Below are 26,847 nucleotides of genomic sequence, written 5' to 3'. Positions count from 1 at the left end.
GCTGTATTACATCTAGTAGACCTGGGTTTTGCTGGGGCGTTGTGGACGGGGATGGTGGATAGACGTGAGCTGTATTACATCTAGTAGGCCTGGGTTTTGCTGGAGCGTTGTGGACGGGGATGGTGGATAGGCGTGAGCTCCGATGGTCGTGTGTTCCAGTGGTAGACACTCATTAGGATTCTTTTTTAACCCCAAACATGAACCATTCAGAATGCAGAGAGAGACGCAGAAAGGAGGAGCGGCAACCGCAGCAGCAACCCAGGGGTGTTGATGTCACGGATCCCTGCGCTACTGCTGCTCATTCCGTGCACCAGTTACGGAGGTCTACGTCACCGGCCTCTAGTCACTGAACTGTTTCATCACCCACACCTGGTTCCCATTTCCCCTGATTGTATTTGTATAAATGTGCCCTTTGGTTCACCATTGTCCGGTCGATTATTGTTCCAATGTGCGTTGGTCGTGTGAGTACCTGTGTTGTTTTGGCTTTTGTGCCACGTGTATTGTGCAGATGATTACGGGTCTAGTCCCGTGTGGTATCATTGTGCGCTGGTGTTATTTATTCAAGGTTCTCCTCGCTCTTTTGTTTGGGTTTCAACCCTGTGTTTTGTTAGGTGTTTGTTTGGTCTTTGTCCCCGTGCCTTTACACGGCACGCCGTAATTTGGATGAAAAAAAAAAAACTATTACGCATTCCTGCACCTGTCTCCCGACCCTTTATACCAACGTGACAGTCGACAACAACTTTTGAAATTTGATGTTTTGGAGAAACGTGGATGAACTTCAGAATCTGAAGTCAAACTGGTCAAATGGAGAGATATTGTTGTAGAGCCAATAGCAGTCATCCCTTAGATGGGAAGCTCTCGGGGTTGGTGGTGTGTGTGTGTGTGTGTGTGTGTGTGTGTGTGTGTGTGTGTGTGTGTGTGTGTGTGTGTGTGTGTGTGTGTGTGTGTGTGTGTGTGTGTGTGTGTGTACCTGCAGGCCCTTCTTAGTGAGTCTGCGTGGGTTGGTGGTGTAGGTGTTTATGTGTCCGTCTACTCCTCTCAGTAGTGGTTCAGTATCTCTGACGTACTGCAGGTCTCTAGACGTCCTCAGATCCATCACCTCCATAGACTGACTCACGTTCTGCACCTAAACACACACACACACAGTCAGGGTTACACACACAAACACTTAAAGCAAATTAGATCAATACAAACACAACACACAGATGATAAGGAAGTAACCACAAAAAAACTCTCTTTCTGACACACACACACATACACACACGCACACGCACGCACACAACACTGTCTCTCTCCCTCTCTCTCTCACACACACGAACATGACTAGACAAACACGCCGTCAACGGTTTGTTGTCATTGTTCTTCACCGTTCTTCACTGATCAACACCAACAGCAGACCTTTTGTGTCTTGTTCTTCCTCTCTCTATTTTCTCACCCATTCCATCCTTATCTCTCTCTCTTTGTCTTTCTGTCTATCTCCAGTATCTCTGTCTTTGTCTTTCTGTCTATCTCCAGTATCTCTGTCTTTGTCTCTCTGTCTATCTCCAGTGTCTCTGTCTTTGTCTTTCTGTCTATCTCCAGTATCTCTCTCTCTCTTTCCCAAACTATGTCTGACTTTCTATCTCTCTCTAATTCTATCATGATGCTGTCGATTGTAGGACGCAGGGGCCTGTAAGTGTGTTCATGTCAACGGCACTCAGACCCGTGAATATCTTATTCCAGTCCACTGCCCTTTCCTCTCTGCATTGTGATTCTGGACACGAGCTTCCATCCCGAACACACACACACACACACACACACACACACACACACACACACACACACACACACACACACACACACACACACACACACACACACACACACACACACACACACACCTGTTCTGTGAGTAGGCGTAGCTGGCGGCTGTGGGGGTCTCGTTTGCAGAGGTTCTGAGCGGGAGCAACCACTGTACACACACACTTCCCATCAGGGTCTGACGCCGAGCTGTACACCTGCCAACCTTCATCTGGACCCGGATACAACGCCTGGGGGGAGGGAGGGAGGGAGTTAGAGCTATAAACTTGCAGACAGAGAGAGAGATAATTGAGGCGATAACCTTGCCTGAAAACTGCGGTCCTAATACCTAAGGCTAGGCTAATACCTAAGGCTAGGCTAGGCTAATACCTAAGGCTAGGCTAATACCTAAGGCTAGGCTAGGCTAATACCTCGACTCACACAAATTGTGGGGACATCACAACATATATGTTCCCAAAACAAACAAAAAACTGTCCAGTTGTGCGGATGATTCTACAATTGTGTTTTGGGATCATACCGTATCTTTTGTGATGTCCCCGCACACACACACACACACACACACACACACACACACACACACACACACACACACACACACACACACACACACACACACACACACACACACACACACACACACACACCTGAAGGTCACTGTGTGTGTCATGATGTCCTCTGATTCCTGATAATCACACTGATGATGGAAGACAACTGGACATACAGATGTAGGATCTTAATTTGATCACCCTGTTTCAGGACAACAGGACATTTAAAACTTGTAGTGTAGTTGAGGTTAAAAAAACTACTTCTGAAGTTAGTAATTTACATTTTAAATTTCAGACATGATTTTCCCTTAATTGATCAACCACTCCAAAAATGTCCATTAATTATGATCCACATAATAATCCTCCTTGCTGCAGGATTATTTTCTTGCTGTTGCAAACTGGCTCAAATTAAGATCCTTCATCTGTAGCTTTTAGCTCAGCGGATTCAAACCCAGAAAGGAAGGACTCGACCCTTAAAATCAAACCTATTCAATGACAATATCCAAGGGTTGTATTGAAACATCTCTCTCATCATTTCAGGTGTAAAGGTCAAACTAGAATAGAAAGCAGACGGTGTTGTTGTGCTCTCTCTCTATTTCTCTCCTCGCTGTCTTTAATTAATAAAACAGCACCTTTCACACCTTCTCCATCTGCTCCTCATCAATTACTGTGTGTGTGTGTGTGTGTGTGTGTGTGTGTGTGTGTGTGTGTGTGTGTGTGTGTGTGTGTGTGTGTGTGTGTGTGTGTGTGTGTGTGTGTGTGTGAACTTGATGAACTTGCAAAGAGTTGCTATGGCAGCACACACACACCTAATTTTGTCAGCAGGCATTGGTACCATATTGAGAGGGTCTTTGCTATCTCTGGCAAACAATAGGGAGGTTCACTAGTTCTCAATACACACAGTTTACAATACCGGACAAGAACCTGACACACTCAGCACACACCCTCCCCCATATGCCCCCCTAGGCACAACTATGACAACATTACCAACAAAAACGGGTCACAGTACTGTAGACTACTTTATCACTAACCTCAAAACAGAGTCTCTCAGAGCGTTCACAGTCAGCCCACTGACACCCCTATCAGACCACAGCAAATTCACAGTCTACTTGAACAGATCAATACTCAATCATGAGGCATCAAAGCAAAAGGAACTGAATAATGTTAAGAAATGCTATAGATGGAAGTAATGTAGTTTGGAAACCTACCAAAAAACAATTAGGCAACAACAAATTCAATCCCTTTTAGACAACTTCCTGGACAAAACGTTCCACTGTAATAGTGAAGGTATAAACTTGGCAGTTGAAAATCTTAACAGTATATTTGACCTCTCAGCTTCCCTATCAGATCTAAAAATCTGAAATAGAAAACCGAAGAAAATGAACAACAAGGACAAATGGTTTTATGCAGAATGCAAAAATCTAAGAAGGAAATTGAGAAACCTATCGAACCAAAAACATAGAGACCCGGAAAACCAGAGTCTACGCCTTCACTATGGTGAATCACTAAACAATACAGACATGCACTACGGAAAAGGAAGGAACAGCATGTCAGAAATCAGCTCAATGTAATTGAAGAATCCATAGACTCTAACCACTTCTGGGAAAATTGGAAAACACTAAACAAACAACAACACAAAGAATTATCTATCCAAAATGGAGATGTATAGGTAAACCACTTATCCAATCTTTTTGGCTCTATAACAAAGAACAAACAGCAAAAACATATACGTGATCAGATACAAATATTAGAATCAACTATTAAAGACTACCAGAACTCACTGGATTCTCCAATTACATTGAATGAACTACAGGACAAAATACAACCCTCCAACCCAAAAAGGCCTGTGGTGTTGATGGTATCTTCAATGAAATGATCAAATATACAGACCACAAATTCCAATTGGCTATACTAAAACTCTTTAAAACCTGTTGGGGATAGGGGGCAGTATTTGCACGGCCGGATAAAAAACGTACCCGATTTAATCTGGTTACTACTCCTGCCCAGTAACTAGAATATGCATATAATTTGATTTGGATAGAAAACACCCTAAAGTTTCTAAAACTGTTTGAATGGTGTCTGTGAGTATAACAGAACTCATTTGGCAGGCCAAAACCTGAGAAGATTCCAAACAGGAAGCGCTCTCTCTGACTATTTCTTGGCCTTCTTGATCATCACTATCCAAAACAGGGGATCTCTGGCATAACGTGACATTTCTAACGCTCCCATAGGCTCTCAGAAGGCGCCAGAACGTTGAATGATGACTTTGCAGGCCATGGCTGAAAAACAGTAGCGCATTTGGATAGTGGTCGATCAGAGAACAATGAGACTGGGGCGCTCGTGCACGAGACTCCACCATGTTTACATTTTCAGTCTTTGAACGAAAACAGGGTTTCCCGGTCGGAATATTATCGCTTTTTTACGAGAAAAATCGCATAAAAATTGATTTTAAACAGCGTTTGACATGCTTCGAAGTACGGTAATGGAATATTTTGAATTTTTTTGAACGCACGAACAAAACGCCGCTATTTGGATATAACTATGGATTATTTAGAACCAAACCAACATTTGTTATTGAAGTAGAAGTCCTGGGAGTGCATTCTGATGAAGAACAGCAAAGGTAATCCAATTTTTCTTATAGTAAATCTGAGTTTGGTGAGAACCACACTTGGTGGGTGTCAAAATAGCTAGCCTGTGATGGCCGGGCTATCTACTCAGAATATTGCAAAATGTGCTTTCACCGAAAAGCTATTTTAAAATCGGACATAGCAATTGCTTAATAAAGGAGTTCTGTATCTATAATTCTTAAAATAATTGTTATGTTTTTTGTGAACGTTTATCGTGAGTAATTTAGTAAATTCACCGGAAGTGTTCGGTGGGAATGCTAGTCACATGCTAGTCACATGCTAATGTAAAAAGCTGGTTTTTGATATAAATATGAACTTGATTGAACAAAACATGCATGTATTGTATAACATAATGTCCTAGGAGTGTCATCTGATGAAGATCATCAAAGGTTAGTGCTGCATTTAGCTGTGGTTTTGGTTTTTGTGACATTATATGCTAGCTTGAAAAATGGGTGTCTGATTATTTCTGGCTGGGTACTCTGCTGACATAATCTAATGTTTTGCTTTCGTTGTAAAGCCTTTTTGAAATCGGACAGTGTGGTTAGATTAACGAGAGTCTTGTCTTTAAAATGGTGTAAAATAGTCATATGTTTGAGGAATTGAAGTAATAGCATTTCTAAGGTATTTGAATATTGCGCAACGGGATTCCACTGGCTGTTGAGTAGGTGGGACGCAAGCGTCCCACCTAGCCCATCGAGGTTAACATCATCCTTAGCTCTGGCATCTTCCCCAATATTTGGAACCAAGGACTGATCACCCCAATCCACAAAAGTGGAGACAAATTTGACCCCAATAACTACCGTGGGATATGCATCAACAGCAACCTTGGGAAAATCCTCTGCATTATCATTAACAGTAGACTCGTACATTTCCTCAGTGAAAACAATGTACTGAGCAAATGTCAAATTGGCTTTTTACCAAATTACTGTACAACAGACCACATATTCACCCCGCACACCCTAATTGACAAAACAAACAAATCAAAATAAAGGCAAAGTCTTCTCATGCTTTGTTGATTTCAAAAAAGCCTTTGACTCAATTTGGCATGAGAGTCTGCTATACATGAGGGTCTACTATACATGAGAGTCTGCTATACATGAGGGTCTGCTATACATGAGGGTCTGCTATACATGAGAGTCTGCTATACAAGAGTCTGCTATACATGAGGGTCTGCTATACAGGAGGGTCTACTATACATGAGTGTCTGCTATACACGAGAGTCTGCTATACATGAGGGTCTGCTATATATGAGGGTCTGCTATACATGAGGGTCTGCTATACACGAGAGTCTGCTATACATCAAATCAAATCAAATCAGATTTATTTTTATATAGCCCTTCGTACATCAGCTGATATCTCAAAGTGCTGTACAGAAACCCAGCCTAAAACCCCAAACAGCAAGCAAAGCATGTGAAAGAAGCACGGTGGCTAGGAAAAACTCCCTAGGAAAAACTCCCTAGAAAAGGCCAAAAACCTAGGAAGAAACCTAGAGAGGAACCAGGCTATGAGGGGTGGCCAGTCCTCTTCTGGCTGTGCAGGGTGGATATTATAACAGAACATGGTCAAGATGTTAAAATGTTAAAATGTTCATAAATGACCAGCATGGTCAAATAATAATAATCATAGTAGTTGTCGAGGGTGCAACAAGCACGTCCGGTGAACAGGTCAGGGTTCCATAGCCGCAGGCAGAACAGTTGAAACTGGAGCAGCAGCACGGCCAGGTGGACTGGGGACAGCAAGGAGTCATCATACCAGGTAGTCCTGAGGCATGGTCCTAGGGCTCAGGTCCTCCGAGAGAAAGACAGAAAGAGAGAAAGAGAGAATTAGAGAGAGCATATTTAAATTCACACAGGACACCGGATAAGACAAGAGAAATACTCCAGATGTAACAGACTGACCCTAGCCCCCCGACACATAAACTACTGCAGCATAGATACTGGAGGCTGAGACAGGAGGGATCAGAAGACACTGTGGCCCCATCCGATGATACCCCCGGACAGGGCCAAACAGGCAGGATATAACCCCACCCACTTTGCCAAAGCACAGCCCCCACACCACTAGAGGGATGTCTCCAACCACCAACTTACCGTCCTAAGACAAGGCCGAGTATAGCCCACAACGATCTCCGCCATGGCACAACCCAAGGGGGGGCGCCAACCCAGACAGGAAGACCACGTCAGTGACTCAACCCACTCAAGTGACGCACCCCTCCCATGGACGGCATGGAAGAACACCAGTAAGCCAGTGACTCAGCCCCTGTAAAAGGGTTAGAGGCAGAGAATCCCAGTGGAAAGAGGGGAACCGGCAAGGCAGAGACAGCAAGGGCGGTTCGTTGCTCCAGCCTTTCCGTTCACCTTCACACTCCTGGGCCAGACTATACTTAATCATAGGACCTACTGAAGAGATAAGTCTTCAGTAAAGACTTAAAGGTTGAGACTGAGTCTGCGTCTCTCACATTGGTAGGCAGACCATTCCATAAAAATGGAGCTCTATAGGAGAAAGCCCTACCTCCAGCCGTTTGCTTAGAAATTCTAGGGACAATTAGGAGGCCTGCGTCTTGTGACCGTAGCGTACGTGTAGGTATGTACGGCAGGACCAAATCGGAAAGATAGGTAGGAGCAAGCCCATGTAATGCTTTGTAGGTTAGCAGTAAAACCTTGAAATCAGCCCTTGCCTTAACAGGAAGCCAGTGTAGGGAGGCTAGCACTGGAGTAATATGATCAAATTTTTTGGTTCTAGTCAGGATTCTAGCAGCCGTATTTAGCACTAACTGAACTTTATTTAGTGCTTTATCCGGGTAGCCGGAAAGTAGAGCATTGCAGTAGTCCAGCCTAGAAGTAACAAAAGCATGGATTAATTTTTCTGCGTCATTTTTGGACAGAAAATTTCTGATTTTTGCAATGTTACGTAGATGGAAAAAAGCTGTCCTTGAAACAGTCTTGATATGTTCTTCAAAAGAGAGATCAGGGTCCAGAGTAACGCAGAGGTCCTTCACAGTTTTATTTGAGACGACTGTACAACCATCCAGATTAATTGTCAGATTCAACAGAAGATCTCTTTGTTTCTTGGGACCTAGAACAAGCATCTCTGTTTTGTCCGAGTTTAAAAGTAGAAAGTTTGCAGCCATCCACTTCTTTATGTCTGAAACACAGGCTTCTAGCGAGGGCAATTTTGGGGCTTCACCATGTTTCATTGAAATGTACAGCTGTGTGTCATCCGCATAGCAGTGAAATTTAACATTATGTTTTCGAATGACATCCCCAAGAGGTAAAATATATAGTGAAAACAATAGTGGTCCTAAAACGGAACCTTGAGGAACACCGAAATTTACAATTGATTTGTCAGAGGACAAACCATTCACAGAGACAAACTGATATCTTTCCGACAGATAAGATCTAAACCAGGCCAGAACTTGTCCATGTAGACCAATTTGGGTTTCCAATCTCTCCAAAAGAATGTGGTGATCAATGGTATCAAAAGCGGCACTAAGATCTAGGAGCACGAGGACAGATGCAGAGCCTCGGTCTGACGTCATTAAAAGGTCATTTACCACCTTCACAAGTGCAGTCTCAGTGCTATGATGGGGTCTAAAACCAGACTGAAGCGTTTCGTATACATTGTTTGTCTTCAGGAAGGCAGTGAGTTGCTGTGCAACAGCTTTTTCTACAATTTTTGAGAGGAATGGAAGATTCGATATAGGCCGAAAGTTTTTTATAATTTCTGGATCAAGATTCGGCTTTTTCAAGAGAGGCTTTATTACTGCCACTTTTAGTGAGCTTGGTACACATCCGGTGGATAGAGAGCCGTTTATTATGTTCAACATAGGAGGGCCAAGCACAGGAAGCAGCTCTTTCAGTAGTTTAGTTGGAATAGGGTCCAGTATGCAGCTTGAGGGTTTGGAGGTCATGATTATTTTCATCATTGTGTCAAGAGATATAGTACTAAAACACTTTAGTATCTCCCTTGATCCTAGGTCCTGGCAGAGTTGTGTAGACTCAGGACAATGGAGCTTTGGAGGAATACCCAGATTTAAAGAGGAGTCTGTAATTTGCTTTCTAATGATCATGATCTTTTCCTCAAAGAAGTTCATAAATTTATTACTGCTGAAGTGAAAGCCATCCTCCATTTGCGAAGGCTGCTTTTTAGTTAGCTTTGCGACAGTATCAAAAAGAAATTTCGGATTGTTCTTATTTTCCTCAATTAAGTTGGAAAAATAGGATGATCGAGCAGCAGTGAGGGCTCTTCGATACTGCACGGTACTGTCTTTCCAAGCTAGTCGGAAGACTTCCAGTTTGGTGTGGCGCCATTTCCGTTCCAATTTTCTGGAAGCTTGCTTCAGAGCTCGTGTATTTTCTGTATACCAGGGAGCTAGTTTCTTATGACAGATGTTTTTAATTTTTAGGGGTGCAACTGCATCTAGGGTATTGCGCAAGGTTAAATTGAGTTCCTCGGTTAGGTGGTTAACTGATTTTTGTCCTCTGACGTCCTTGGGTAGGCAGAGGCAGTCTGGAAGGGCATCAAGGAATCTTTGGGTTGTCTGAGAATTTATAGCACAACTTTTAATGCTCCTTGGTTGGGGTCTGAGCAGATTATTTGTTGCAATTGCAAACGTAATAAAATGGTGGTCCGATAGTCCAGGATTATGAGGAAAAACATTAAGATCCACAACATTTATTCCATGGGACAAAACTAGGTCCAGAGTATGACTGTGGCAGTGAGTAGGTCCAGAGACATGTTGGACAAAACCCACTGAGTCAATGATGGCTCCGAAAGCCTTTTGGAGTGGGTCTGTGGACTTTTCCATGTGAATGTTAAAGTCACCAAAAATTAGAATATTATCTTCTATGACTACAAGATCCGATAGGAATTCAGGGAACTCAGTGAGGAACACTGCATATGGCCAAGGAGGCCTGTAAACAGTAGCTATAAAAAGTGAGTGAGTAGGCTGCATAGATTTCATGACTAGAAGCTCAAAAGACGAAAACGTCATTGTTTTTTTTGTAAATTGAAATTTGCTATCGTAAATGTTAGCAACACCTCCGCCTTTGCCGGATGCACGGGGGGTATGGTCACTAGTGTAACCAGGGGGTGAGGCCTCATTTAACACAGTAAATTCATCAGGCTAAGCCATGTTTCAGTCAGGCCAATCACATCAAGATTATTATCAGTGATTAGTTCATTGACTATAACTGCCTTGGAAGTGAGGGATCTAACATTAAGTAACCCAATTTTGAGATGTGAGGTATCACAATCTCTTTCAATAATGGCAGGAATGGAGGAGGTCTTTATACTAGTGAGATTGCTAAAGCGAACACCGCCATTTTTAATTTTGCCCAACCTAGATCGAGGCACAGACACGGTCTCAATGGGGAAAGCTGAGCTGACTACGCTGACTGTGCTAGTGGCAGACTCCACTAAGCTGGCAGGCTGGCTAACAGCCTGCTGCCTGGCCTGCACCCTATTTCATTGTGGAGCTAGAGGAGTTAGAGCCCTGTCTATATTCGTAGATAAGATGAGAGCACCCCTCCAGCTAGGATGGAGTCCGTCACTCCTCAACAGGCCAGGCATGGTCCTGTTTGTGGGTGAGTCCCAGAAAGAGGGCCAATTATCTACAAATTCTATCTTTTGGGAGGGGCAGAAAACAGTTTTCAACCAGCGATTGAGTTGTGAGACTGTGCTGTAGAGCTCATCACTCCCCCTAACTGGGAGGGGGCCAGAGACAATTAATCGATGCCGACACATCTTTCTAGCTGATTTACACGCTGAAGCTATGTTGCGCTTGGTGACCTCTGACTGTTTCATCCTAACATCGTTGGTGCCGACGTGGATAACAATATCTCTATACTCGCCAGTTTTAGCTTTAGCCAGCACCGTCTTTAGATTAGCCTTAACGTCGGTAGCCCTGCCCCTGGTAAACAGTGTATGATCGCTGGATGATTAGTTTTAAGTCTAATACTGCGGGTAATGGAGTCGCCAATGACTAGGGTTTTCAATTTGTCAGAGCTAATGGTGGGAGCCGTCGGCGTCTCAGACCCCACAACGGGAGGAGTAGAGACCAGAGAAGTCTCGGCCTCCGACTCCGACTCGCTTAATGGGGAGAACCGGTTGAAAGTTTCTGTCGGCTGAATAAGCGACACCGGTTGAGCATTCCTACAGCGTTTCCCTCCAGAAGCCATGAGAAAGATGTCCGGCTGCGGGGACCGTGCGAGGGGGTTTATACTAACGTTACTATCTGTACTTACTGGTGGCACAGACGCTGTTTCATCCTTTCCTACACTGAAATTACCCTTGCCTAACGATCGCGTCTGAAGCTGGGCTTGCAGCACAGCTATCCTTGCCGTAAGGCGATCGTTCTCCTGTATATTATAAGTACAACGACTGCAATTAGAAGGCATCATGTTAATGTTACTTAGCTTCGGCTGTTTGAAGTCCTGACGAACCATGTCCAGATAAAACCTCCGGGGTGAAAAAGTTGAATGAAAAAAGTTGAGTGAGGGAAAAAGTCAAAATATACGGTAATGAAAAAGTAAAAAACCGTCAGGTAGCAAAGTAAGATCGGCAACAAAACGCACAGCAGCGTAAACAAGTCTGCAAGTTGTGACCGGAAACAGGAAACAGGTGTTCAGTCACGTCACATGAGGGTCTGCTATACATGAGGGTCTGCTATACATGAGTCTGCTATACATGAGTCTGCTATACATGAGTCTGCTATACATGAGGGTCTACTATACATGAGAGTCTGCTATACACGATAGTCTGCTATACATGAGGGTCTGCTATATATGAGGGTCTGCTTTACATGAGGGTCTGCTATACATGAGAGTCTGCTATACACGAGAGTCTGCTATACACGAGGGTCTGCTATATATGAGGGTCTGCTTTACATGAGGGTCTGCTATACATAAGGGCCTGCTATATATGAGGGTCTGCTATACATGAGAGTCTGCTATATATGAGGGTCTGCTATACATGAGGGTCTGCTATACATGAGGGTCTGCTATATATGAGAGTCTGCTATACATGAGGGTCTGCTATATATGAGGGTCTGCTATACATGAGGGTCTGCTATACATGAGGGTCTGCTATATATGAGAGTCTGCTATACATGAGGGTCTGCTATACACGAGAGTCTGCTATACATGAGGGTCTGCTATATATGAGGGTCTGCTATACATGAGGGTCTGCTATATATGAGGGTCTGCTTTACATGAGGGTCTGCTATACATGAGAGTCTGCTATATATGAGAGTCTGCTATACATGAGAGTCTGCTATACATGAGGGTCTGCTATACATGAGGGTCTGCTATACATGAGAGTCTGCTATACATGAGAGTCTACTATATATGAGGGTCTGCTATACATGAGAGTCTGCTATACATGAGAGTCTGCTATATATGAGAGTCTGCTATACATGAGAGTCTGCTATATATGAGGGTCTGCTATACATGAGGGTCTGCTATATATGAGGGTCTGCTATACATGAGGGTCTGCTATATAAATTGATGGAAAGTGGTGTTGGGGGAAAAACATACGACATTATAAACTCTAGAACAGCCTGCAGCGCCCGGCCTCACCCTACTAGAATCTGAAGTCAAATGTCTACCGATGATCTGGTTCTTCTGTCCCCAACCAAAGAGGGCCTACAGCAGCACCTAGATCTTCTGCTCAGGTTCTGCCTGACCTGGGCCTGACAGTAAATCTCAGTAAGAAAAAAATAATTGTGTTCCAAAAAAGGTTCCATATCTACTGGGTGAAATACCAGTGTGCCATCACAGCAGCAAGATGTGTGACCTGTTGCCACAAGAGAAGGTCAATCAGTGAAGATCAAACACCATTGTAAACACAACCCATATTATGCTTATTTATTTTACCTTTTGTACTTTAACCATTTGCACATCGTTACAACACTGTATATATACATAATATGACATTTGTAATTGTCACACTCTGACCGTAGAGAGCCTTGTTATTTCTCTATTTGGTTAGGTCAGGGTGTGATTTGGGTGGGCATTCTAGATTATGTATATCTATGTTTGGATTTCTATGTTGGCCTGATATGGTTCCCAATCAGATGCAGCTGTCTTTCATGGTCTCTGATTGGGGATCATATTTAGGCAGCCTTTTCCCACTGGGTTTTTTGTGGGATCTTGTTTTTGTATTGTTGCCTTGTGCACTGCATTACTGCACGTTTGTTATTTCTTTGTTGTTTTGGTTGTAAGTTTCACTATTAAAGAGAATGTGGAACTCTACGCACGCTGCGCCTTGGTCTCCTTCATACGACGAACGTGACAGTAATGTCTTTATTCTTTTGGAACTTCTGTGAATTTAATGTTTTTACTGTTAATTTTTATTGTTTATTTCACTTTTGTATATTAATTAACTACTTCACTTGCTTTTGTCACGTCCTGACCAGTATAAGGGGTTATTGGTTATTGTAGTTTGGTCAGGACGTGGCAGGGGGTATTTGTTTTATGTGGTTCGGGGTTTAATGGGATATGTATTTATGTAAGAGGGGTGTTTGATTTATGTGTTCCGGGGTTTTTGGGTAATGTTTTGTATTTCTATGGTTTTCTATGTTGTGTATTTCTTTGTGTTGGCCTGGTATGGCTCTCAATCGGGAACAGCTGTACATCGTTGTTGCTGATTCAGAGTCATACTTAGGTAGCCCTGTTTCGCCTGTCCCTTTGTGGGAAGTTGTTTGTGCATTGCTGTGCGTTCGTGCGTTTTCTTGTTTTGTGTTTTCAGTGTTCTAAATTAAAAGTTAAAATGAGCACTCAACCCGCTGCGCCTTGGTCCCTTTCATACGATGACCATTACATCTTTGGCAATGTCAACATATGTTTCCCATGCCAATAAAGCCCCTTCAATTGGAGAGAGAGAATCTCCATAGGGTCATCCCTCCTTTCCTTTATCTCTCTACCTCTCATTTATCTCTCCTCTCCATTACCTCTCCTTTACCTCTCCTTTACCCCTCCTTTCCTTTACCTCTCCTCTACCATTTGTAAAATCTCTCCTTTACCTCTCCTCTCCTTTACCCCTCCTTTTTCTCTCCTTTACCTCTCCTTTAACTCTCCATTACCCCTCCTTTTTCTCTCCTTTACCTCTCCTGTACCGCTCCATTATCTCTCCTCTCCTTTACCCCTCCTTTTTCTCTCCTTTACCTCTCCTTTAACTCTCCATTACCCCTCCTTTTTCTCTCCTTTACCTCTCCTTTAACTCTCCATTACCTCTCCCCTCCTTTACCTATACTTTACCTCTCCCCTCCTTTACCTATACTTTACCTATAACATCACTACAACACCACTATAACATCACTATAACATCACTATAACACCACTATAACATAACTATAACATCACAATAACACCACTATAACACCACTATAACATCACTATAACACCACTATAACACCATTATAACATCACTATAACACCACTATAACATCACTATAACACCACCATAACATGACGATAACACCACTATAACACCACTATAACATCAATATAACACCACTATAACATAATACCACTATAACACCACAATAACATAACATCACTATAACACCACTATAACACCACTATAACATCACTATAACATAACACCACTATAACACCACTATAACATCCCTATAACATACTTATAACATAAAATCACTATAACACCACTATAACACCATTATAACACTAATATAATATAACATCACTATAACACCACTATAACTCCACTATAACATAACATCACTATAACACCACTATAACACCACTATAACATAACATTACTATAACACCACTCTAACATCACTATAACACCACTATAACACCCCTATAACATAACATCACTATAACACCACTATAACACCACTATAACATAAAATTACTATAACAAAACTATAACATCACTCTAACACCACCATAACTTAACATCACTATAACATAACACCACTATAACACCACTATAACATCCCTATAACATACTTATAACATAAAATCACTATAACACCACTATAACACCATTATAACACTAATATAATATAACATCACTATAACACCACTATAACTCCACTATAACATAACATCACTATAACACCACTATAACACCACTATAACATAACATTACTATAACACCACTCTAACATCACTATAACACCACTATAACACCCCTATAACATAACATCACTATAACACCACTATAACACCACTATAACATAACATTACTATAACACCACTATAACATCACTCTAACACCACCATAACTTAACATAACTATAACATCACCATAACATCACTATAACATCACTATAGCGCCACCATAACATAACTTCACTATAACATAACTATAACATCACCATAACATCACTATAACACCACTATAACATAACATCACTATAACACCAATATAACATCACTATAACACCACCATAACATCACTATAACACCACTATAACATAACATCACTATAACACCACTATAACATCACTATAACACCACTATAACACCACTATAACACCACAATAACATCACTATAACATCACTATAACACCACAATAACATAACTATAACACCACTATAACAAAACATCACTATAACACCACTCTAACACCACCATGACATAACATCACTATAACACCACTCTAACATCACTATAACACCCCTGTAACACCACTATAACACCACTATAGCACCACCATAACATAACATCACTATAACATAACTATAACATCACCATAACATCACTATAACAACACTATAACATAACATCACTATAACACCACTATAACATCACTATAACACCACCATAACATCACTATAACACCACTATAACACCACTATAACATCACTATAACACAACTATAACACCACTATAACACCACTATAACACCACAATAACATCCCTATAACATCACTATAACACCACAATAACATAACTATAACACCACTATAACATCACTATAACATAACTATAACACCACTATAACATAACATCACTATAACACCACTATAACACCACCATAACATACCATCACTATAACACCACTCTAATATCAATATAACACCACTATAATACCACTATAACATAACAATACTATAACATCACTCTAACACCACCATAACTTAACATCACTATAACATAACTATAGGGTCACCATAGCATCACTATAACACCACTATAACATAACATCACTATAACATCACTATAACATCACTATAACACCACCATAACATCACTGTAACACCACTATAACATAACATCACTATAACACCACTATAACACCACTATTACATCACTATAACACCACTATAACACCACTATAACACCACTATAACATCCCTATAACATCACTATACCATAACATCACTATAACACCACTATAACATCACTATTACACCACTATAACATCACTGTAACACCACTATAACACCACTATAACACCACTATAACATCCCTATAACATCACTATACCATAACATCACTATAACACCACTATAACATCACTATTACACCACTATAACACCACTATAACACCACTATAACATAACATCACTATAATGCCACTATAACATCACTGTAACACCACTATAACATCAATTGGGTTCGATTCCCACGGGGGACCAGTACGGAAGAAAAGAAATGTATGAAATGTATGCATTCACTACTGTAAGTCGCTCTGGATAAGAGCGTCTGCTAAATGAATAAAATGTAAAAATGTAAAAAACTATTACACCACTATAACATCACTGTAACACCACTATAACACCACTATAACATAACATCACTATAACGCCACTATAACATCACTATAACACCACTATAACACCACTATAACATAACATCACTATAACATCACTATAACACCACCATAACATCACTGTAACACCACTATAACATAACACCACTATAACACCACTATAACATCACTATAACACCACTATAACAACACTATAACACCACTATAACATCCCTATAACATCACTATACCATAAAATCACTATAACACCACTATAACATCACTATTACACCACTATAACATCACTGTAACACCACTATAACACCACTATAACACCACTATAACACCACTATAACATAACATCACTATAATGCCACTATAACATCACTGTAACACCACTATAACATCACTATAACATCACTATAACACCACTATAACACCACTATAACATCACTATAACCCCACTATAACATCAATATAACACCACTATAACGCCACTATAGCATCACTATGAATTCACTGTGTGTGTGTGTGTGTGTGTGTGTGTGTGTGTGTGTGTGTGTGTGTGTGTGTGTGTGTGTGTGTGTGTGTGTGTGTGTGTGTGTGTGTGTGTCTTACAGCCAGTGACCAGAAACATAATAATAGATACCATTTAGCAGACACTTTAATCCAAAGAGACATAGAGTCATGTGTGCATGTTATTTCTGGGTTGTAATAGGACTCAGATCCACTGCCCTGGCATTGCAAGTGCCCTGCTCTCCCAACTGAGTTCCACAGGACCATCGGCCAGGTCTGGGGTTGCCAGGACGACCCAGTCCATGTAGGTTAGTCACCATCCCTCAGGGGGACAGAAACCTTGTTTCGTTGGCTGTGTGTGTGTGTGTGTGTGTGTGTGTGTGTGTGTGTGTGTGTGTGTGTGTGTGTGTGTGTGTGTGTGTGTGTGTGTGTGTGTGTGTGTGACTCATAACTGTAATAGTATCTCTCACAGATGGATGGATGTGTTTCCTGAGATATTTAGATGCATGATCTCTCCTTCCCCCTCTTTCTGTCACTCTTTCATTCTAGCTTTCTGACTCCCTCCCTCTCTTCCTTCTATCCTGTCTGTCTACCCCACCCAGGAACACAGCAGGAGAGATGTCTGGTTCAGGTCTGTGTTTGTTCCACCCAGTCACACAGCAGGAGAGATGTCTGGTTCAGGTCTGTGTCTTTATGTATGTCTCTGTCTGCGTCACTGTGTGTCCATCGCTGTGTGCGTGTGTATGTGTGTGTGTGTCTGTGTGTGCGCGTGCGTGTGTACGTCTGAGTGTGCGCGTGTGTGTGTGTGTGCGTGTATGTATGTGTGTTTATGTGTACGTGTGTGTGCACGTGTGTGTGTGTGCGTGTGTACGTGTGTGTGTGTGTGTGTGTATGTGTGTGTGTGTGTGTTTGTGTGGTTGTAGGCGTGCGTGCGTAAGTGTGTGTGTGTGCGTGCGTGCGTATGTGTGTGTGTGTGTGTGTGTGTGTGTGTGTGTGTGTGTGTGTGTGTGTGTGTGTGTGTGTGTGTGTGTGTGTGTGTGTGTGTGTGTGTGTGTGTGTACGTACGCTGATGATCCTCTGGTGGTTTCCGTCAGGGCTGGTGGCGTTGAGCCCCACTAGAGAGGGTAGTGTCTGGGACATCCAGTTAGTCACCATGGCCATGGTGCTCAGCACCGCTCCAATCTTTAACATGGGAACACTCATCCTGGCTGAGCTAGCACACACAGTCACACTCACACACTCACACACACACACACATACAGGAACGCTCACACACACTAAGTCACACACTCACTCACACACACTAAATCACACACTCACACACACACACACATACAGGAACGCTCACACACACCAAGTCACACACTCACTCACACACACTAAATCACACACACACACACACACACACACACACACACACACACACACACACACACACACACACACACACACACACACACACACACACACACACACACAGGAACGCTCACACACACCAAATCACACACACGCTCACACACCGAATCACATACACAGTCACACACACACCAAGTCACACACTCACACACACACAGGAACGTTCACACACACACACCAAGTCACACACTCACACACACACAGGAACGTTCACACACACACCAAGTCACACACACCAAATCACACAGGAACTCACACACACCAAGTCACACACACCAAGTCACCCTCACCAAGTCACACACACCAAGTCACACACTCACTCACACACACCAAGTCACACAGGAACTCACACACACCAAGTCACACACACCAAGTCACCCTCACCAAGTCACACACACCAAGTCACACACTCACTCACACACACCAAGTCACACAGGAACTCACACACACCAAATCACACAGACCTGCTATCCACTCATGGACCCACAGAGAGATGCTCACACGTTGAGGACAGGACCGGATCCTTAACACTCTGCTCCAAAAGAGTCTACAAATCTGCCTGGAAGACTTGCTAAAGTCCCCAACAGTCCCTCAACCACGTCCCAACAGTCCCTCAACCAAGTCCCAATGGTTCCTCAACCACGTCCCAACGGTTCCTCAGCCACGTTCCAACAGTCCCTCAACCACGACCCAACAGTCCCTCAACCAAGTCCCAATGGTTCCTCAACCACGTCCCAACGGTTCCTCAGCCACGTTCCAACAGTCCCTCAACCACGACCCAACAGTCCCTCAACCAAGTCCCAATGGTTCCTCAACCAAGTCCCAACGGTTCCTCAACCACGTCCCAACGGTTCCTCAACCACGTCCCAAGTGTTCCTCAACCACGTCCCAGAGCTTAGTCCAGTCCAGGTAGCGATCCACTAGACAACGATAGAGCTCCAGTCCTTATGAAGGCATCGATGCCAAAGTCCCAGCTACTCCCCCTACCGCTTCCACAGTGTCTTCTAACAGTAGCAACCTATAGATCCCAGTACTGAGAGAGTCACATACGGAGAGAGAGGAGAGAGAGAGGAGAGAGAGAGAGAGAGAGGAGAGAGAGAGAGAGAGAGAGAGAGAGAGAGAGGGGGGGGGGAGAGAGAGGGAGAGGAGAGAGAGGGAGAGGAGAGAGAGGGAGAGAGAGAGGAGAGAGAGAGAGAGAGAGAGAGAGAGAGAGAGAGAGAGAGAGGAGAGAGAGAATGAGGTAGAGGAGCGAGAGAGGAGAGAGAGATTGAAAAAAATAGGAGTGTGGCGTGTAATCCTAAAGTCTGTACTCTGTAGCTTGCCAGAGAAAGACTGAGACAGAGCCAGCTATGCTCTGGGTTTTATCCTCCCTCCCTCCTGCTGGTATACACTCCCACACACTGACTGAGCACAGAGACTGACTAAAGACACACACCACCTTCTCAATTTGCTTAATTGGAATGGCCAACAGGCTGACGTTCTGCCAAGTGAAATTACTTCATGATATTGAACAAAACGAGTGACAAAATGTACCTATTTCTCTCTCTCGCTCTCCTCTCCTCTCTCTCTCATTCTCTCTCTCATCTCGCTCTCCTCTTTCCTTTCTCTCTCCTCTCTCCTTTCTCTCTCTCCTCTCTCTCTCTCGCTCATCTCGCTCTCCTCTCTCCTTTCTCTCTCTCTCTCTCCTTTCTCTCTCTCTCTCTCTCTCTCTCTCTCTCTCTCTCTCTCGCTCTCCTCTCTCCTTTCTCTCTCCTTTCTCTCTCTCTCTCTCTCTCACTCTCTCTCTCCCTCTCCTCTCTCTCATCTCGCTCTCTCCTTTCTCTCTCCTCTCTCTCTCTCCCTCTTCTCTCTCTCATTCTCTCTATCATTCTCTCTCTCTCTCTCTCTCTCATCTCCCTCTCCTCTCTCTCTCTCTCTCTCTCTCATTCTCTCTCATTTTCTCTCTCTCTCGCTCATCTCGCTCTCCTCTCTCCTTTCTCTCTCCTTTCTCTCTCTCCTCTCTCACTCTCTCTCTCCCTCTCCTCTCTCTCATCTCACTCTCTCCTTTCTCTCTCCACTCTCTCTCTCTCCCTCTCCTCTCTCTCTCATTCTCTCTCTCATTCATCTCTCTCTCCTCTCTCTCTCTCTCTCTCTCTCTCTCTCTCTCTCTCCTCTCTCTCTCCTCTCTCTCTCCTCTCTCTCTCCCTCTCTCTCTCTCTCTCTCTCTCTCTCTCTCTCTCCTCTCTCTCTCTCTCTCTCCTCTCTCTCCTCTCTCTCTCTCCTCTCTCTCTCTCTCTCCTCTCTCTCAATTCAATTCAATTCAATTCAATTCGCTTTATTGGCATGATGTAACAATGTACATATTGCCAAAGCTTATTTAGGATATTTAGAATATAAAAATAAATAAAAATGAGAATCAAAATTGTCAACAGTAACAACAATAACCAAGGGTCAAAATAACCATACATTCAACAATAACAATAGCCATACAGTAGAGTACATGTGCAGGTTTATTGGTCTGTCAGACACTGTCCCTCAACTTATGGCAGGCAGCAATGTAGTGCGCTGCCAACACACAGCTCTCTGCGTCCTCCCCCAACAGGACGGGTAGCCTATCCTCATCAGAGAGGTCTTTGGTTTCAAATTTGGGGAAATTACACTCTCTAATTGTTTTATATTTTTGACATTTTGTCAGGAAATGCAGCTCCGTCTCAGGTTCTGCTGTTGTGCAGTGGTTGTGCAGTGGTTCTCTCTCTCTCTCTCTCTCTCTCTCTCTCCTCTCCCTCTCTCCTCTCTCTCTCTGCCTCTCTCTTCTTCATTATCTGCTCTCCTTCTTACAAAATGTTCCATTTAATGGTATTTTCCCAGCTTCTAAAGCTAGTGAGGGAGATATGAGTCTCCAGTGTGTGTGTGTGTGTGTGTGTGTGTGTGTGTGTGTGTGTGCATGTGTGTGTGTGTGTGTGCTTGTGTAAGTGTAAGTGTCCCTGTGTGAACACGTAAAATCAGAATATATTATAACTCAGTACCGCCCCCTTGAGTATCCACACAGTACTACATGATATGAGACTACCCAGAGCCTACTTACACCATGTCTGAGACCACACTGCCCCCTTGTGGCTAGGAGTGACTACTACAGTCTGTTTACCTGACTGTCTGCTATTGTCACCTGGTAGTACTACAGACTGGTTACCTGACTGCCTGCTATTGGCACCTGGTAGTACCACAGGCTGGTTACCTGACTCCCTGCTATTGGCACCTGGTAGTACTACAGACTGGTTACCTGACTGCCTGCTATTGTCACCTGGTAGTACCACAGGCTGGTTACCTGACTCCCTGCTATTGGCACCTGGTAGTACTACAGACTCCCTGCTATTGGCACCTGGTAGTACTACAGACTGGTTACCTGACTGCCTGCTATTGTCACCTGGTAGTACCACAGACTGGTTACCTGACTGCCTGCTATTGGCATCTGGTAGTACTACAGACTCCCTGCTATTGTCACCTGGTAGTACTACAGACTCCCTGCTACTGTCACCTGGTAGTACAACAGAGTCCCTGCTATTGTCTCCTGGTAGTACTACAGACTCCCTGCTATTGTCACCTGGTAGTACTACAGACTCCCTGCTATTGTCACCTGGTAGCATACAGACTGGTTACCTGACTGCCTGTTACTGTCACCTGGTAGTACTACAGACTCCCTGCGATTGTCACCTGGTAGTACTACAGACTGCTTACCTGACTGCCTGCTATTGTCACCTGGTAGTACTACAGACTCCCTGCTATTGTCATCTAGTAGTACAACAGGCTGGTTACCTGACTGCCTGCTATTGTCACCTGTAAGTACTACAGACTCCCTGCTACTGTCACCTGGTAGTACTACAGACTGGTTATCTGACTCCCTGCTATTGTCACCTGGTAGTACTACAGACTCCGTGCTACTGTCACCTGGTAGTACTACAGACTCCCTGCTATTGTCACCTGGTAGAATTACAGACTCCCTACTAATGTCACCTGGTACTATTACAGACTGGTTACCTGTCTCCCTGCTATTGTCACCTGGTAGTACTACAGACTCCCTGATACTGTTACCTGGTAGTACTACAGACTCCCTGCTATTGTTACCTGGTTGTACTACAGACTCCCTGCTACTGTCACCTGGTAGAATTACAGACTGACTCTGCTATTGTCACCTGGTAGTACTACAGACTCCCTGATACTGTCACCTGGAAGTACTACAGACTCCCTGCTATTGTCACCTGGTAGTACTACAGACTCCCTGCTACTGTCACCTGGTAGTACTACAGACTGATTACCTGACTGTCTGCTATTGTCACCTGGTAGCACTACAGACTCCCTGCTACTGTCACCTGGTAGCACTGCAGACTGCCTGCTACTGTCACCTGGTAGTACTACGGACTCCCTGCTACTGTCACCTGGTAGTACTACAGACTGGTAACCTGACTCCCTGCTATCGTCACCTGGTAGTACTACAGACTCCCTGCTACTGTCACCTGGTAGTACTACAGAGTCCCTGCTACTGTCACTTGGTAGCACTACAGACTTCCTGCTACTGTCACCTGGTAGAACTACAGACTCCCTGCTATTGTCACCTGGTAGTACTACAGACTCCCTGCTACTGTCACCTGGTAGTACTACAGACTGGTTACATGACTCCCTGCTACTGTCACCTGGTAGTACTACAGACTCCCTGCTTTTGTCACCTGGTAGAATTACAGACTCCCTGCTACTGTCACCTGATAGTACTACAGACTGGTTACCTGACTCCCTGCTATTGTCACCTGGTAGTACTACAGACTCCCTGGTACTGTCACCTGGATGTACTACAGACTCCCTGCTACTGTCACCTGGTAGTACTACAGACTGGTTACCTGACTCCCTGCAATTGTCACCTGGTAGTACTACAGATTCCAGGCTACTGTCACCTGGTAGTACTACAGACTCCCTGCTACTGTCACCTGGTAGCACTACAGACTCCCTGCTACTGTCACCTGGTAGTATTACAGACTCCCTGCTACTGTCAACTGGTAGTACTACAGACTGATTACCTGACTCCCTGCTATTGTCACCTGGTAGTACTATAGACTCCCTGCTACTGTCACCTGGTAGTACTATAGACTGGTTACCTGACTCCCTGATATTGTCACCTGGTAGTACTACAGACTCCCTGTTACTGTCACCTGGTAGTACTACAGACTCCCTGCTACTGTCACCTGGTAGTACTACAGACTCCCTGCTACTGTCACCTGGTAGTACTACAGACTCCCTGCTAATGTCACCTGGTAGTACTACAGACTCCCTGCTATTGTCACCTGGTAGTACTACAGACTCCCTGCTACTGTTACCTGGTAGTACTACAGACTGATTACCTGACTCCCTGCTATTGTCACCTGGTAGTACTACAGACTCCCTGCTACTGTCAGCTGGTAGTACTACAGACTGGCTACCTGACTCCCTGCTATTGTCACCTGGTAGTACTACAGACTCCCTGCTACTGTCACCTGGTAGTACTATAGACTCCCTGCTACTGTCACCTGGTAGTACTACAGACTCCCTGCTACTGTCACCTGGTAGTACTACAGACTCCCTGCTACTGTCACCTGGTAGTACTACTTACTGGTTACCTGACATCTAGTATCTCTACTAGTGACTGTAGAATCCACCCCTAGACCAGCATCACGTTTAGGTTTTTGTCCGAGCACTACACAGCTTTTTCATTCCATTTCTGATGATTTGAATCAGCTAGGGCAGAACCCAGAATGTGCACCCAAGGGGGGCCCAGGACAGAGTTTGGGCAGCGCTGCCTTAGACATTATGTCCTATGCAGCTGTGAGCATTCATTTGTACATTTTTGATTGTTGGGTTTTGTTATCTGTTTTGGGGATCCATATTGGCATTAGGACAATCTCTGTCCATTTCTGAGATCCTGAATGTGTAGCAGTAACAGCCAGCGCCCAGCAGAGGGAAGCAGATACACAGAGAGCGAGAGAAGGGGAGAGAGTTTAATATCTATTTCACTTGCTTTGGCAATTTAAAAACATGTTTCCCATGCCAATAAAGCCTTTTAAATAGAAATGTAATTGAAATTGGACTGAGAGAGAGAGGGAGACAGAGAGAGAGCAAATCCTCTTGCTTCACCTTGTCCTCAAAACCATTACTTCCATATTGATGGGGTGATACGGTCATTACTAATCTGATCCTAGAGCTGTAGTTAAATTAACGAATACCTGTTAACTGAGTTTGTAGACCTGATCCTAGAGCTGGTTTGCTGGCAGCTTGAGGAGCAGTAAGTGAATGCATGTTTTCTCTGGGGCCGCCCACATCATTACTACTACTATTACTACTACATTAGGATAGATGGGATACTCCAGGAGTTCAGAGACAGCAGTACAGCAAAGCGTAACGTCAGCAGTGTGTGTGTGTGTGTGTGTGTGTGTGTGTGTGTGTGTGTGTGTGTGTGTGTGTGTGTGTGTGTGTGTGTGTGTGTGTGTGTGTGTGTGTGTGTGTGTGTGTGTGTGTGTCTGTGCGTGCGTGTGTGTGTGCGTTTGTGAGTGTGTGTCTGTGTGTGTGTGTCTGTGTGTGTGTGTAACACAGCACAATGCAACACATTATCATCAGTGGTGTGTGTATGTGTGTGAGTGTGTGTGTGTGCGCATGTGTCTGCGTCCGTGTGTGTGACAGACATGCACACAAACACACATACACTTGCACACACAGACACACACACACAGACACAAATACACACAAACACACACACACATAGACACACACACACACACACACACACACACACACACACACTGTGACACATGCAGCAGCTCTACCAACTCCGTTTACCCTTTATAAGAGGAGAACCACGAGAAGTTGATCAAATCACTCATGAACGGCACTTGGGAATTCTACTCGCGTGCGCCCTGTTCACACACATACAGTCTCGCTGGCTCGCTCTCTCTCTTTCCATCACCATGCGACCACAACAAACCGTCCAGAGGAAAAGGGGAAAATGAATGATGGATAAATAGATGCATAGTTGATTTCCCTACCTCGCACGGCACGAGGGTTAGTAGCGACATCAGCAGCTGCACGCGGGAGGCACGTAACAGGACCATCCTGATTTCCCGGAGCCTGGCTGCGCGTGCGTTGGATCCCTTCTTCTCCCCTTTGATAGTGATACCCCGCGGATACGAGAGCGAGAGTCTGTCTTTCCGTGGATAACCGTCTCCTAGCCTAGACCCGAACCGAATCACCGGCCACTCCGTTGTTAAAGGTAATTGTCAATTATTTTTTCCCGACATCTGAACTGTACTAAATATATACTGTATATATTATACTATATAACATTATTTGTTCTTATTCCATTTTTTTCTGACTCTATTCTGCTGAGATCCATGACCAATAGCGGACTGCTGTTGGCTGTCTGCCCAGCCTGAGTGTGTCTTCTCCCGCAGGGCTCTGGTGCCTGTCCCTGCTCTAACAGCAGAGCCTGGAGGTGTAATACACGACCTGCCTGTCCGGTAAACGAAGGGGAGTTACTACAGAGGAGGAGGGAGGGAGGGTCTATACTCTGGGTCTTTAATGTAGAGCTACTTGAATGTCCTGTTTGAGCTCCTCATTTTCTCTCTCTCATTTTCTCTCTCTCTCTCTCTCTCTCTCTCTCTCTCTCTCTCGCTCTCTCTCTCTCTCTCTCTCTCTCTCTTTCTCTCTTTCTCGCTTCAATCCAAAGGGCTTTATTGGCATGGGAAATAGATAATAAAGAAAAGTGAAACAAACAATAAAAAATGAACAGAGTCCCCAAGACTACTTTGAAGAATCTAAAATAAAAAATCTATTTTTATTTGTTTAACACTTTTTTGGTTACTATATGATATGTGTTATAGTTTTGATGTCTTCACTATTATTCTACAATGTAGAAAATAGTAAAATAAAGAAAAACCCTTGAATGAGTAGGTGTGTCCAAACTTTTGACTGGTACTGTATATCTAACTCTCTGTCTCTCTTTGTCTGTCCTTCCCTCTCTCTGCCTTTCAGACTTATCACACTGTCAGTCAGATCTCTCTCCCTCTTCTAGCAAATTGTTCTTCTCCTCTCTTCTTTCTCTGCGGTGAGTGTAGTTGAAAGAAGAATGAGTGAAGTGATTGGCACTAGAGAGAGAGGGAGGGAGGAAGGTCGAGAAGGATGGAGAGAAGGAGGGACAGGAAGTATAGTGGCAGGAATCAGAGGT

The 26,847-nt window shown here is 43.8% G+C and overlaps 1 protein-coding gene across 2 annotated transcripts in view; it reads right to left on the bottom strand.

Moving 5' to 3' along the window:
* LOC106593847 (noelin-2) overlaps positions 1-26,097 on the bottom strand; it is an 81,377-nt gene extending 55,280 nt beyond the window's left edge. Inside the window, exons 1-3 of one of the 2 annotated variants that reach the window (XM_045710335.1) lie at positions 25,670-26,097; positions 1,881-2,030; positions 971-1,126 (exon numbers count right to left, since the gene is read on the bottom strand). In XM_045710335.1, the coding sequence (XP_045566291.1) occupies positions 971-1,126; positions 1,881-2,030; positions 25,670-25,735 (372 nt within the window). In that variant the 5' untranslated portion in view covers positions 25,736-26,097. Of the gene's footprint in view, positions 1-970; positions 1,127-1,880; positions 2,031-18,278; positions 18,561-25,669 lie in introns of those variants that run through there. The other variant, XM_045710331.1, reaches the window with a different exon arrangement.
* Positions 26,098-26,847: the final 750 nt, after the last annotated feature.

This window comes from Salmo salar, chromosome ssa02 (assembly GCF_905237065.1).
Source record: "Salmo salar chromosome ssa02, Ssal_v3.1, whole genome shotgun sequence".
NCBI lineage: Eukaryota > Metazoa > Chordata > Actinopteri > Salmoniformes > Salmonidae > Salmo > Salmo salar.
Note: the sequence above shows the minus strand (reverse complement) of the source record. Positions and strands in the feature narration are given on the sequence as shown.